The 15,652-nt window shown below is 37.3% G+C and overlaps 1 protein-coding gene across 1 annotated transcript; it reads left to right on the forward strand.

The window, feature by feature from the left end:
* The first annotated feature begins 1,783 nt into the window (after nt 1-1,783).
* On the forward strand, nt 1,784-4,403 carry ADAM21 (ADAM metallopeptidase domain 21). The gene has a single exon (XM_045554720.1). The coding sequence runs from the start codon at nt 1,997-1,999 to the stop codon at nt 4,163-4,165; it is 2,169 nt and encodes a 722-aa protein (XP_045410676.1). The 5' UTR covers nt 1,784-1,996; the 3' UTR covers nt 4,166-4,403.
* Nucleotides 4,404-15,652: the final 11,249 nt, after the last annotated feature.

Raw genomic sequence — 15,652 nt, forward strand, 5'->3', positions numbered from 1 at the left:
TTCTTTTATAGTGAACTAATTTTGAAAACTGTTAATTTGGTGACTTTTTTTTTTTTTTTTTCAGACAGAGTCTCCCTCTGTTGCCCAGGCTAGAGTGAGTGCCGTGGCGTCAGCCTAGCTCACAGCAGCCTCAAACTCCTGGGCTTAAGCGATCCTACTGCCTCAGCCTCCTGAGTAGCTGGGACTACAGGCATGTGCCACCATGCCCGGCTAATTTTTTCTATATATATATTTTTTTTTTTAGTTGGCCAGATAATTTCTTTCTATTTTTAGTAGAGATGGGGTCTCACTATTGCTCAGGCTGGTCTCGAACTCCTGACCTCGAGCGATCCACCTGCCTCGTCCTCCCAGAGTGCTAGGATTACAGGCGTGAGCCACCGTGCCCGGCCTTTAATTTGGTGACTTTTATAAAGTCCATTGCTGGGCCCCTTCCAGACTCATTATGGAAGTCTGTACAATGAGGCTCCCTGAAACCTAAACTTTATTAGCCTCAGACTAATCTGATTTAGATGATATATTATAATTGTCTGTTTACTTGTCTGTTTTTACACAGGTTTAGTGTTTCTTAGCCTCATTTTTGTCAGTCATTTGAGACTATGATGAAATCTACGTGTTGTCCCCTCAGCAAAAGAAAAGGGCGTGTAATTTACAAAATATACAAAATATTGAATACAATGTTATAGGCCCCCTAAAGTTTATTCTTGCTCCTGCCACCAATTTCTCCATATATTGATAATTCATTTAATGATGTGTGGTTTTTTAAAATAATATCTAGTAAATGTCCTGCACTTTGTACGCTCCAAATACATAAATGCTTACTTAATGAATAAGGGAAGAAATAGATGAGTGTTGCCAGCCAGACTGTATGCCAGGTGCAGAAATTCCCCACTTTCAAATACTGTTGGTAAATATATTTGAGCAAACATTGGGACTCTCCCTGGCTATCCTAAAATACCAGGCACTCTGATGCCTTTGTCCTAACGAGACGGAGTTCCTTTTCGCAAGGTCTTTAAACTACATAGATTCTCATTTTCTCTTCTGAAGGCATTTCCTTTTGTTTTGGGGATTCTCCTGCCGGTAACTGGAGAGAACAACATTGTTCTCCCCATACATACCCTTAGAGGATGTCAGGTTTTTACGCATGTTTTTCCTCTTCTAAAAATTTTAATCAAATAAGAATACATTTTAAGTAGTATTCATTTATAATCCAAGGCAGTTCACCACCACTCCTCCCTTTTTGCATTTTTCACTGTATACAGAGATATACTCGGCACTATAGAAGACACTATTATAAAATGAGTGAAAATCATTAACCCTGCAATAAGGATTTTGCAGTCTAATAGTGTTATGAGTGAAGGAGAATCCAATGAGGAGAGAGTAAATCACTTTGAGATAAGAAAAACTAAAGTAAACCATAAGACTGATGCAAATTGATGTGATAATTGTTGTGATTATTTTTGATGTCTCCAGTTTTCACAGTCAAAAGGGGGGAGACTATCAATAGTTATTGCAAAGGCAACAGGCATAAACCAATACTGTCTTGCACAAGTTGAGATATAAAGTCACCCCACTATTAAGTCTCTTTACTTTTGCTTTAACTTCTTATGGACGTTTTCATACCACCTATAAAAATTGAATAAGTATATAAATACCTCTCTTCCACTTCAACAGTTATCAACATATAGCCAATATTGTTTTATCTATACCCTCTAATTCCCCAACCCCATTTATTAAAACCAAATCCAAAGTATTTTCTTGACGCATCAATCAGTTTTTTGTCTCTCCATGCTTTTTCTTTCCCAACTTTATTACCCAATCCTATCACCATCCCCACCTGTCTTTTTATTTTTATTTTCAGCATTGCAGTTCTGATGATCCAACTATGCCAGGACACAGATCTATAAAGGTCAGCCCTGCACCCTGAGCATCCAGCAGGAGCCAGACCAGCAGTTCCCCACACTCTGCACTCTTCTGCTCTGGACAGATGGTGCCATAAATGTTGGCTGTGGAGGCTGGAGCATCCATGAGAGTCACTCTACTGCTGCTCTGGCTTGGGGTGTCTTGGTACCCACCTGACCTGTCCCAGGCCGGGCCCTCGCAATGCCTCAGCTCCCCAGAAATAGTGATTCCCTTGAAGGTAACAAGCAGAGGCAGAGGTGCAAATGCTCCGGGATGGCTCTCCTATAGCCTGCTGTTTGGGGGACAGAGACATATTGTCCACATGAGGGTCAAGAAGCTCTTGATTTCCAGTCATTTCCCAGTGTTCACCTACACAGAGCAGCATGCCCTCTTGGAGGATCAGCCCTTTGTCCCTGATGACTGTTACTATCATGGCTATGTGGAGGGAGCGCCTGGGTCTCTGGTTGTTTTCAGTACCTGTTTTGGGGGCTTTCAAGGGATGTTACAAATAAATGACCTCACTTACGAAATTGAACCCATCAGGCACTCTACCACATTTGAACACCTGGTTTATAAGATAAACACTAACGAGACACAATTCCTACCCATGAGATGTGCCTTAAAAGAAAAGGAAATAGCATACCAACACTTGGAATTTGAAGTGGTTGAGAACTCAGCTCTGAAACAAAATTCTGCTGGTAACTGGTGGACCCATGCATGGTTTCTGGAGCTAGTTGTGGTGGTAAACCACGATTTCTTCATTTACTTCCAAAGCAACTTCTCAAATGTGCAACAGGATGTATTTCTTGTTATCAACATAGTGGATTCCATGTATCAGCAGTTGGATACTTATGTAATTTTGGTTGGGATTGAAATCTGGAATCAAGGAAATGTTTTTCCAATAATAAGTATAGAACAGGTCCTGGAAAATTTCTCTCAATGGAAACAAATCAGTCTTTCCCAGATACAGCATGATGCTGCACATATTTTCATAAAAAATCCTCTTATAAGTATATTTGGTATAGCCTATGTTGCAGGAATATGTCGGCCTCCTATTGATTGTGGAGTTGATAATTTCCAAGGAGACACCTGGTATCTTTTTGCCAACACTGTGACCCATGAATTAGGTCACACTTTGGGTATGCAGCATGATGAGCAGTTCTGTTTTTGTGGGGAAAAAGGTTGTATCATGAGTGCTTTCAGAGTGCCAGCAGAGAAATTCACCAATTGCAGTTATGCTGATTTTATGAAGACCACTTTAAACCAGGGATCATGCCTGCACAATTTTCCAAGACCAGAGGAAGTCTTTATGTTGAAGCGCTGTGGGAACGGCGTGGTTGAAAGAGAAGAGGAGTGTGACTGTGGATCTGTACAGCAGTGTGAACAAGATCCCTGTTGTCTGTTGAACTGCACTCTGAGGCCTGGTGCTGCTTGTGCTTTTGGGCTTTGTTGTAAAGACTGCAAATTCATGTCACCAGGGGAACTCTGTAGACAACAGGTCAATGAATGTGACCTTCCAGAGTGGTGCAATGGGACATCCCATCAATGTCCAGAAGATAGATATGTGCAGGACGGGATCCCCTGTAGTGACAGTGCCTACTGCTATCAAAAGAGATGTAATAACCATGACCAACAGTGCAGGGAGATTTTTGGTAAAGGTGCAAAGAGTGCGCCTTGGAATTGCTATAAAGAAATCAACTCCCAGGGAAACCGTTTTGGTCACTGTGGTATAAATGGAACGGCATACCTAAAATGTAATACTTCTGATATCTTTTGTGGGAGAGTTCAGTGTCAGAATGTGGGAGCCATTCCTTCTCTCCAAGATCATTCTGCTGTGCAGCACACTCACATCAACGGCGTCACCTGCTGGGGGGTCGACTATCATTTAGGAATGGACATACCTGACGTTGGTGAAGTTAAAGATGGCACTGCATGTGGCCCAGGAAAGATCTGCATCCACAAGAAGTGTGTCAGTCTATCTGTCCTGTCACAAGTCTGCCTTCCTGAGACCTGCAATATGAAGGGGATCTGCAATAACAAGCATCACTGCCACTGTGGCTATGGGTGGTCCCCACCCTACTGTCTGCTCAGAGGCTACGGAGGTAGTGTTGACAGTGGCCCAGCATCTGCAAAAGGAAGAGTTTTCTTGCCACTAATTGTGATTCCTTCTTTGTCTGTTTTAATTTTTCTGTGTACTGTTGGGCTCGTTATGTATTTTCGACACTATTCTGGTCCCCAGGAGACTACGGTTCACTCATCAGGTTAAAAAAAATTCTCTAATTTACTATCCCATGCATTATTGAGTTTTGGTCTCTTAGCTGTAGAAATGTTAGTACGTGCCAAAAACTGAGCACATTTCTGATTGTTTACTGAAAAATGCAGGAATCTTCCCTTCCATCAGTATCAGAAATACTGTCATTAAGTACAAATAATTCCTAACATGTTCCTACCTACTGTTCATTGGTTTAAAGCAGCAAATAAAGTTCCATCTTACCCTTTCTTTAGTTCTTTTGTGTTTCTTATGCATAGGTGTGACTTATGAGAAAGACAGGAGACAGAAATCAGCATATCTAGGAGTGAGTCTTGCCTCTTGACTGCCATTTAGCAATTTAGAAATTGACTTTAATTTTCTGAGATTCCGCTTCAAAATCTGAAACAGGGGATGATAACAATGTTTGTCCTATTCATCTCCGTGGGCTTATTTGGTAACCAAAAGAGAAGGAAATGAATTTTTGTTAAGTATAAACAAATTGTTTGTTTAATATTAATAAAAACTCCCGACCTTGTTCCCTGTGTGCTTCCTAGCCAAGCTTGTTTATCCTGTTTCTCTTTCTTACTTATTTACTTATTTATTTAATTCATTTATTTAGAGACAGGATCTCACTCTGCCACCCAGTCTGGAGTGCAATGGCAAGATCATAACTCATTGTAACCTCAGACTCCTGGATTCAAGTGCTCCTCCTACACTGGCCTACTAAAATGTTGGGATTACAGGTGTGAGCCACCAAGCCAGGCTCTATTCTTTTTGTGTATATATATGTATGTATTTATTTATTTCAATGGATTTAGGGGATACAAATGGTTTTGTGTTAATATGGATAAATTGGACAGTGGTGCAATCAAACTTTTGTTGTACCTGTCACTCAAATAGTGTACACTTTACCCAATAGGTAAGTTTTCATACCTCACCCCGCTCATACCCTCTCCCTTTCTGAGTATCCAGTGTCTGTTTATACCCCTCTGAATGCTCAGGCATATCCATTACTTAGCTCCCACTTGTAAGTGAAAACAAGTATTTAGTTTTCCATTCCTGAGATACTTCTCTTATGAGAATGGCCTCTAATTCCATCCAAGTTGCTCCAAAGACATTATTTCATTCTTTTTTATGGCTGAATAGTATTCTATGGTGTGTGTGTGTGTGTATCACATTTTCTTTATCCACCCATTTGTTGATAGGCATTTAGGTTGATTCCTTATCTTTGCGATTGTGAATTGTGCTGTGATAAACATGAGTGCAGATGTCTTTTTATGTAATAACTTCTTTTTCTTTGGGTAGATATCCAGTAATGGGATTGTTGGATCAAATGGTAGATCTACTTTGAGAAATCTCCGTGCCATGTTCAAGAGAGGTTGTACTAAATTACATTCCCATCAACACTGTGTAAGTCTTCCCTTTTCACCACATCTACACTAATATCTATTGATTTTTGATTTTTTTAATAATGACCATTCTGATGGGGTAAGGTGGTATCTCATTGTGGTTTTAATTTATATTTCCTTGATGATTAGTGATGTTGAACATTTGTATATCTTCTTTTGAAAAGTGTCTGTTCTTGTCATTTGCCTACTTTTTAAGAGGGTTGTTTGTTTTTATCTTGTTGATTTATTTGTGTTCCTTATAGAATCTGGATATTAGTTCTTTGCTTGGATGTATAGTTTGCAGATATTGTCTCTCATCCTGTTGGTTGTCTGTTTACTCTGTTGATTATTTCTTTTGCTGTGCAGAAACTTTTCAGTTTAGTTAAGTCCCTTTTGTCTATTTTTGTTTTTCTTGTATTTGCTTTTGCAGTCTCAGTCATAATTCTTTTCCTAGTCCAATGTCAGAGGAGTTTTTCCTAGGTTTCCTTTTTTTTAATTTTTAATTTTTATTTCAGAGTATTAGGGGGGTACAAACACTTTGGTTACCTAAATTGCCTTTGCACTGCCCGACAAGCATGCCCATCTCCCCAGGCAGCACACACCCATCTGATGGATTTATCCATCCTCTCCTCCCCCCTTCCATCTGCCGACACCTTATGAATGTTACTTCCCATATGTGCACATTAGTGTTGATCAATTAGTACCAATTTAATGGTGAGTACATGGGGTGTTTGTTTTTCTGTTTTTGTGATACTTCACTTAGAAGACTGGGCTCCAGCTCCATCCAAGACAAATATAATAGGTAGTTCGTCATTTTTTTTTTTTTATGGCTGAGTAGAACTCCATGGTATACATATACCACATTTTGTTAATCCACTCATGTATTAGTGGGCACTTGTGTCCACATCTTTGCAATTGTGAATTGTGCTTCTATAAACACTCTGGTGCAGATGTGTTTTTTACCGACTCATCATACAGTGTATGGTCAACTTTCCTAGGTTTTCTTTTAGAATTTTTATGGTTTCGGGTCTTCCATTTCAGTCTTCAATCCATCTTAAGTTTTGTGTATGGTGAGAGATAGGGATCCAGTTTTATTCTTCTGCACGTGGCTTTCCATTTTTCCCAGCACCATTTATTGAATGGGGCATCCTCTCCCCAGTGTATGTTTTTGTCTGCTTTATCGAAGATCAGTTAGTTGTATGTGTATGTTTTTATTTCTGGGTTTTCTATTCTGTTCCATTGATCTGCGTATCTACTTTTAACATGTTGTTTTGGTTACTATAGCCTTGTAGTATAATTTGAAGTCGGGTAATGTGATGCCTCCAGATTAATTCTTTTTGCTTAGGATGGCTTTGGCTATTTGGGCACTTTTTTGATTCCATATGAAATTTAGAATTGTTTTTTCTAATTCTGTGAAAAATGATATTGGTATTTTGATGGGAATTGCATTGAATCTATAAATCACTTGGGTCGGTATGGACATTTTAACAATATTGATTCTTTCAATTCATGAGTATGCGGTGTTTTCCTGTTTGTTTCTGTCATCTGGATTTCTTTCACCTGTGTTTCGTAGTTCTCTTTGTAGAGATCTTCACATCCTTAGTTAAATATATTCCTAGGTATTTTATTTTCTTTGCAACTATTGTAAATGGTATTGAGATCTTGATTTGATTCTCAGCTTGGCTATTATTAGCATATAGAAATGCTATTGATTTATGTACATTGATTTTTAAACCTGAGGCTTTACTGAATTTATCAATTCAAGTAGTCTTTTGGAGGAGTCTTTAGGGTTTTCTAAGTATAAGATTATATCATCAGCAAACAGGGATAGTTTCACCTCCTCTTTCCTGATTTAGATGCCCTTTATTTCTTTCTCTTTCCTGATTGCTCTGGCTAGAACTACCAGTACTTTGTTGAATAAGAGTGTTGAATGTAGGCGTCCTTGTCTTTTTCCAGTTCTTAGGAGGAATGCCTTCAAATTTTCCCCATTCAGTATGATGTTGGCTGTGGGTTTGTCATATATGGATTTTATTACTTTGAAGTATCTTCCTTCTATGCTGAGAATTTTGAGGGTTTTCATCATGAAGTGATGCTGGATTTTATTAAATCCTTTTTCTATATCAATTTAGATGATTATATGGTTTTTGTTTTTAATTTTGTTTGTAAGGTGAATCACAGTTATTGATTTGTATATGTTGAACCATCCTTGTATCCCTGGGATGAAACCCACTTGATTGTGGTGAAAATTATCCTTTGATGTGCTTTTGGATTGGTTTTCTAGTATTTTCTTGAGGAGCTCTGCATCTATCTATGTTCATCATGGATACTGTTCTGTGGTATTCTTTTCTTGTTGTTTGTTTTCCTGACTCTGGTATTAGGGGGATACTGGTTTTGTGAAATGAGTTAGGAAGGATTTACTCTTTCTCAATATTTTGGAACAGTTTCAGTCAGATAGGTACTAGTTCTTCTTTGTAGGTCTGATAGAATTTGGTTGAGAATCCATCTTGTCCTGGGCTTTTTCAGTTGTTGTTGAGAAATTTTGTTATTACTGATTCAATCACATTCTTGTTATTGGTCTGTTCAGGATTTCTAATTCTTCCTCATTCAAGCTTGGGAGATTGTGTGTTTCCAAAAATCTATGCATTTTCTCTAGATTTTCTAGTTTTTGTACATAGAGATATTCATAGTAGTGTTGGATGATCTTTTGTATTTCTGTGGCATCAGTTGTAATGTCTCCTTTTTCATTTCTGATTAATCTTATTTAAATCTCCTCTCTTCTTTTCTTGGTTAATCTAGCTAGTGGTCTATCTTTTTGTTTTTGTTTTTGTTTTTGTTTTGTTTTGTTTTATTTTTATGTTTCCAAAGAACCAAGTTTTCATTTCATTAATCCTTTGCATTGTTGGGTTTTTGTTTGTTTCAAATTCATTTTATTCTTTTCTGGTCTTTTTTATTTCTTGTCTTCTGCTAATTTTAGGCTTGGTTTGTTCTTGCTTATCTAGTTCCTAGATGTGTGACATTAGGTCATTCGTGATCTTTCTTTTTGATATAGTATCTATTCTCTTTGTCTTAATTTGGCAATTTGGATATCTTTTTGAAGCTTGCTTTGATTCTAGAATATAAACTCCATGAGGGCAGGTTTCTTTAATCTGTTTTGCTCACTGTCATAACCCCAATACTTGGAACAGTGCCTAATACATAATAAATGTTTGAGGGAAGTAATGATGAGTACTTGAATGAAGTATTAAATGCATGATATTAACTAGGAAAATTTAAAATAATACTTTGCCACCTTGGTGATGTCAGTCCAGTCCTATTTATTTTAAGACTGTTGGGGCTCTTGCTAAAAATTAAACTTTGAATATTTAAAATATATGTATTTAAAATGCTGCTGTTTGTACCTGGTGCACTTTGCTGGTCTTTTTGTACCCAACTTGTCTTTTCTTCAGTCTATTCTCAGTGGTTTTGGAAAGCCTGTCTCTTGAAATCGCAGATATAATCAGGTATCCTTTGTATTATCCAGTTAACTTAGAATGGCACTCTGTAAATTAAGCCAAATGAGCTTTTGGATATCATTTTTCATTATGCTTTCCCAACTTGGCATCCTTTAACTATTTTCTGTTCAAAAAATTTTTGACTGTGTTATTTTCTTGCACATTTATACATGCAATTCTCATCCCCCAAATGCTGTTTACTAACCTCTCCCACTTCCTTAAACTAGAAAACTCCTATTTTTCTCTCAATAGAGGTTAAATGTTATATCTTTGGAAAAGTATTTCTTATAAAATGTTAGATGAGACCAGGCACAGTGGCTTATCATGCCTATAATGCCAGCACTTTGGGAGGCCAAGACAAGAGGATTGCTTGAGGCCAGAGTTTGAGACCAGCCTGGACAACATAGCAAGGCCCTGTCTCTACAAAATTTTTCTTTGAAAAATTAGCTGGGCATGATGGCACACACCTGTAGTGCCAGCTACTTGGAAGACTGAGGCAGGAGGATTGCTTCAGCACAGAAATTTGAGGTTATAGTGAGCAGTTACAGTGAGCTATGATTGCACCACTGCATTGCAGCCTAGGCAACAGAGTGAGACCTTGTCCCGTCCCCATCATATTAGTTGCCCCACTTGTGTGCCCCTGTCACTTGTGATCACCCCTGTATGGTTTGATGCACTCTAGGAGTAGACAAGGAAAAGGTCTAACAGTGTACCAGCCAGGAACACAAAGGAGAAAAGGACATCTGGTGGAGCCATAGAAATAGGAAAGAGTGAATCAAGAATATGATATGATTAAACCTGACTATCAGAGAAAGATTCACATGTTGTAAGTATATATGTCCATATGGAAACAAATAATAGCTGCTTCAGTTTCTTAATTCTATTTTGAAATTGTTTGTTGTAAAAAGTATTTGAAGTTGATTATAGTAAAATTTATCAATCTAATATTCTTTTACATTTGTTGAGTTTTGTATTTCTACATGTGATAACTTTGGAATGATTGAATTTTTTTCCTGGGATAATGTTGGCTTCAGCTTTTATGCTTAAATCTGGAATTTATTTTGCTATAAGAAATGACATAGGAATCCAATCATATACTTTTTCAAGTAGGTAGCCAGTTGTCCTGATACACTTTATTGAATAAGCCCCTTTTTACTGCTTTACTGGTTGAGATTCTCTATTATATTTCAAAGTTAATTTGTTTGAGTCACAGTATTTTACTTATTATTTTACTTATTGTTTGTAAATTTTTACAAGAAGCATCAAATTTTATAATACTTTAATTTTAAGAAAAGCTGTATAGTTTTTGTATAGTAACTATGACTGTAGAGTTAAATTGGTTGAGTTAATTAGGGCCAGATCAGTCAATGTATCAAGGCACGTCATTACAATTACACTATTTATAACATATAACAAGTAGTGTAATTAGAATTACGCTATTTATAACAAGTATGTAATCATACCTGCTGTTTGTTTTTATTTGGGTTCCCCAAAAAGCAGACACAGAGATAAAGATTTAGGTAGAGTTAGTTTATTTGGGAAGCACAAAAAAAGGGTTGGTTAATGAGCAGGTTTCCTCTGTGGGCTACTGGAGTCATCCCTGTGGATTTTCTAAGAAGTCATGTGAAACATACTTTGAAATATTTTCCCATGGTTTAGAAGAAAGCTGTCAGGAAGAGAAGACCTGAGATACAAGCACTTGAAGTGGAGAACTGTCAGAGCATAGAAATTGTCTACTGTGGCTGCAAGTGAACTACGGTGGGACAAAGGGATGTAGGGTGGGACATCAGCATCTACTGCACCTAACTTCCCTAGAAAAAAAATTGCTGAGGCAAGGGCTAAATTCAAATGCTTTGTTTGGGAGATGCAATCCTAGGGAAGTCAGAGTAAAAGTAAAGGTATTCGGGGTTGGAAAGTATGGTATAGTAGATGCTAGTGGTGCCTGCCTGTATCCTCTTAGTCTGAACCTTGAGATTATCTGTACTACTGGTGACAATTTCTATACACACTAATGGCTTTCTACTTTTCAAGAGTATACTTGGGTCATTCATGGAGCAGGCTGGAGGCAAGGGGGGGTTAATGCGTCTGGAAGCAACTCTCAACCAATGAGAGATGTTTTATGAATGAACATTATAACTTCCTCAATCCTCGTGGGACAACTCTGAGATATTGGATACTGTCTCTCAGAGAGTCCATAGTATAATTGTGTCCTAGTGGCTCACGTGGTCATTCACCCATTAATGAATGCTTGATTGTCTTTTATCCCTTTCCTGTCTCAGTTTCCTCCTCCTTCACCAGGCACTCAAATCTTTGGATTACATCCCAAATAAATTACTCACACTCAAACCCATGTCTCAGGGCGTGTTTAGGCTGTTGGTAGCAGAAGTGTTCCTTAAAAGGCAGACTCATAGGAGGCAAGAGTCTAGAATTTGATCATTTACTTGTCAGATAGCAACTAGGACTCATAGTTGCAGCAAGTAGGTTTGTAACAACCAGTGTGCAGTAGCATTATAAACTAAGACTCTCGGCCAGGCGCGGTGGCTCACACCTGTAATCCTAGCACTCTGGGAGGCTGAGACGGGTGGATCCTTTGAGCTCAGGAGTTCGACACCAGCCTGAGCAAGAGTGAGACCCTCGTCTCTACTAAAAATAGAAAGAAATTATATGGACAACTAAAAATATATATAGAAAAAATTAGCTGGGCATGGTAGTGCATGCCTGTAGTCCCAGCTACTCAGGAGGTGGAGGCAGGAGGATTGCTTGAGCCCAGGAGTTTGAGGTTGCTGTGAGCTAGGCTGACGCCACGGCACTCTAGCCCAGGCAACAGAGTAAGACTCTGTCTCAAAAATAAATAAATAAATAAATAAATAAACTAAGACTCTCCTTTGTGGTATATTAGGATAAGGTACAGATGGAAATAGTGCCCTGGTTATACAATGACTCTAGTACATGAATTAGAGATATGAGAAATGCGACATTAGTTGAACGGATCTACAGATTCCATGCCACAACAATACAAATCCCAGAAGACATCTATGTAGAAATTGAGAAACTTATTCTAAAATTTATATGAAAATCCAAATTTCCACATTTGGAATGTAATATCTAGATTAGCCCAAATATAAATAATCTAGATTAGCCAAAACAATTTTAAAAGGAAGTATATCATTACCCTCCAAATTTCCTTGTGCCCTTAAGCAACCAGTCCTGCATCCCCTACCTTAGGTAGCTACTGCTATGATTTCTATCATTAAAGAATATTGACTATTCTAGAATTTCATATGAATTCAAATAGCATGTATTCTTTTGAATCTAGCTTCCTTCACTCAGTATATTTTTTGAGATCTAGCTATGCTGCCTAATCAAAACTGTGTAGCATTGGTCTAAGAAGAGACATATGGATCAATGGGACAGAATAGGGAGCCTAGAAGATCCATAAATATATGCTATATTGATTTTATGGTAAATTTGACAAGGTCATTCAATGAGGAAATGAAAGTTGTCTCAATAACAATTCTGGCACAACTGGATGTCTTACTAATAATAAATGAAACTTGCCACCACCTTCCATATAGAGAGAAATAAACTCAAGATACATCACATATGTTGAATTCTCAAAAATAGGGGAGAATCTATATAACATTAGGGTAAGCAAAGATTTTTTTATGTAGCACCCAGAAATGCACTGACCATAAAATAATTGGTAAATTGGATGTAATTAAAATTAAAATTTTCTGCTTTTCCAAGGACACTGGTAAAAAAATGATTGGGAGAAAATATTCAAGGTACATATATATAAAAAAGGGGGTTTGTATCCAGAATATAAAAATAACCTTTAAAACTCAGGGAGATGAAGAGGAACAATCCATTTTAAAATGGGCAGAGTATATGAAAAAAATACTTCCAAAAGAAGATATACAAAGGTTGGTAAATATGTTAAAAAATGCCAGTACATTAGTCATTATGAAATACAAGTTAAATTACAAGTACATATCACTACAGATCTACTAAAGTGGTAAAGTTAGAAAGTCTTATAATACCAGGAGTTCAGATGCACTGCTGATGAGAGTATAAAATGTTATAATCATTTGGAACTCATTTTGGGAACTTTCTTACAAAATTAAATATACACTTATTCTATGCCAACAATTGTATTCTTAGGGGTTTACCCAGCAGAAATTAAACATACGTTTCCCAAGCACTTATAAGTGAATATCCATTGCAACTTTATTTATAAACAGCCAAAATACTGGAAACTACATAAAGATTCATCAGCAGGTGATTGAATAAACAATCACCTGTTTTATTAGAATCACATGATAGAATACTTCCAGGCAATAGAAAGGAACAAACTATTTATACAAGAAAAGCCTTGATGAATCTCAAAAAAAATGCTGAGTGAACAAAGCAGGACTCAAAGAATAATACTATTCAATTGAATTTACATGAATTTCTAAAGTAGGCCATAATAGAAATCAATAGTGATAGAAATCATAGCAGCAGCAGCATAAAATAGAGGATAGAAGAGATTAATTGCAGGGGGCACAAGGAAATCACAGGGGTAATGGTATATTGTTCTATATCTTTATGTATGCATGTGTCAAAACTCATTAAATTGTTATATTTAACATGGGTACATTAATGTTATTATATATAAATTATATACAAATAAAGGAGATTAAAAATCATGAGTTCATATCAATATTAGCTTTTTAAACTAAAGATTACAAAATTTATATTTAACTTCTTTGATTGTTTACCTGTAACATTTTTCTCTTACATTAGCATTGCTAGGTAAGAATCAGCCATACCTCGTATGATTGAGTCAGTAAATCCTGTAAAGGGCTGTGCAAGTTATCCTCCTTGCCAGTAGGTGGTGCATCCTGGAAGGAGCCAGCTGCAGTGTTGTTTTTTGGGACCTGTGACCTGCTCTAGCCCCTCAGGAAAAGTACTTGAATGCCCCAGGTGGTGGGCAGAGCCCTAGAGCTACCAGGGGTCTCCTTATTTTCCACCACAGCAGAGGTGGGTAGAGAGGTGGGACTGGGCAAGGCTGGATCAGGTGAGCCTACCTTCAGACTCCACAAAGGCAGGCAAAAGAGCTGTTTTGGCAGGGGTCCAGGGTCTGCTCCCAGGCTGCTTACTGTCTACTTCTATGAATTCAACATTTTTAGATTCCACATTGTAAGTCAGATTATATGGCATTTGTCTCTGTGCACCTGGCTTATTTTACTTAATATAATGCCCTCTAAATTCATCCATGTTGTCACATGACAGAATGTTCTTTTTTTTTTTAAGGCTGAATAGCATTCCATTGTGTATATATATATAGCACGTTTTAAAAATCCATTCAGTAATTACTGCACACAGATTGTTTCCATATCTTGGCTATTATGAATAATGCTGCAATAAACATGGGAGTACAGACATTTCTTCAACATACTGATTTCTCACCACTAGTGAGATTGCCGAATAAGAAGGTAATTCTATTTTAGTTTTTTTGAGGAACCTCCATACTGTTTTCCAGAGTTGATAGAAAAATCAACAATAAAAACGAGAGGTTGTAATACTTGATAGAACGCACAGACAAAACTTTGGTAAGGAGATAGATTACCTGAATAATAACACTAACTAATTGAACCTAATTGTCATTTATGGAGCACTATCCCACAGCCACCCAGATTGCAGAATGCATATTATTTTCTTCCCAAGAGTGTTCAACATGCTGTAATACCTTTCCTAAACCCTAACTCTGCCAATTCCATGAACTAGAGGAGAATGTACTTACTTGGGGTGGGAGGTAGCTATTGTAGAAAACTCATTGTCCCACATTGGTCTCCCAAAGGAGGTTTTCTGTTTCAGACTGTCACTATGTCAGTGGACTTGTCAAAGTTGAATGCTGCATGACCGACCTGGAGTCAGAGAAGTAAAAGTTAGAAAAAGAAAAAAAAAAAAAAAAGAATGCATATTATTTTCAAGTCCATTTGACACATGTATCAAAAGAGATCATATTCTAGGCCATAGTGCAAGTCTTGACACAGTCAAAGGACTAAGTTTGTACAGAGTTTATTCTCTGGCTACAGAAAAATTAAACTGGAATTTAAACTAAAGATATCCTTGGTTATCTTTAATTGTGGTATAAGGACAAAATGGAATATTTTCTGTGTTGGACGAGATTCCTGATGGATTATTACATTCTGTTTTACATAGAAATAGAGGTGAGTAATGACTAGGGTGAAAATAATGAATGGTAGCATAAAGTGGAAAGTAAAGAATCTCATGAGGGTGGCTTTATCCACTGAGGATGCTCCTCAAATTCATTGTGCTAATTAGCACTGACATGTGAGTTGGCTGAAAGTAGATTCACAGTTACAGTTCCTCCTCGGCATATTTGTCCTCATTGCAGAACATAACATGGTAAGATTTACATAGAAATGCTATAGCTATTACTGTAAATAATAAGATAATTCCAACATTTCAAGTTTCCAGAAAAGTATATGATATATATAACATAGGCCTTGTCCTATGTGAATAAGGAAGCAAATAAAGAATACAGGTGTTCTGTTGGAGTGTATTGAATGATTCGGCCATAATTTACATCTCGGCAGATAAACAGAGGAAAAGGG

Source organism: Lemur catta, chromosome 1 (assembly GCF_020740605.2).
Source record: "Lemur catta isolate mLemCat1 chromosome 1, mLemCat1.pri, whole genome shotgun sequence".
NCBI classification, from domain to species: domain Eukaryota; kingdom Metazoa; phylum Chordata; class Mammalia; order Primates; family Lemuridae; genus Lemur; species Lemur catta.

Bases quoted from the DNA above. Each gene is read 5' to 3' on its own strand.
- ADAM21 (XM_045554720.1), top strand. From the start codon at position 1,997: ATGTTGGCTGTGGAGGCTGGAGCATCCATGAGAGTCACTCTACTGCTG.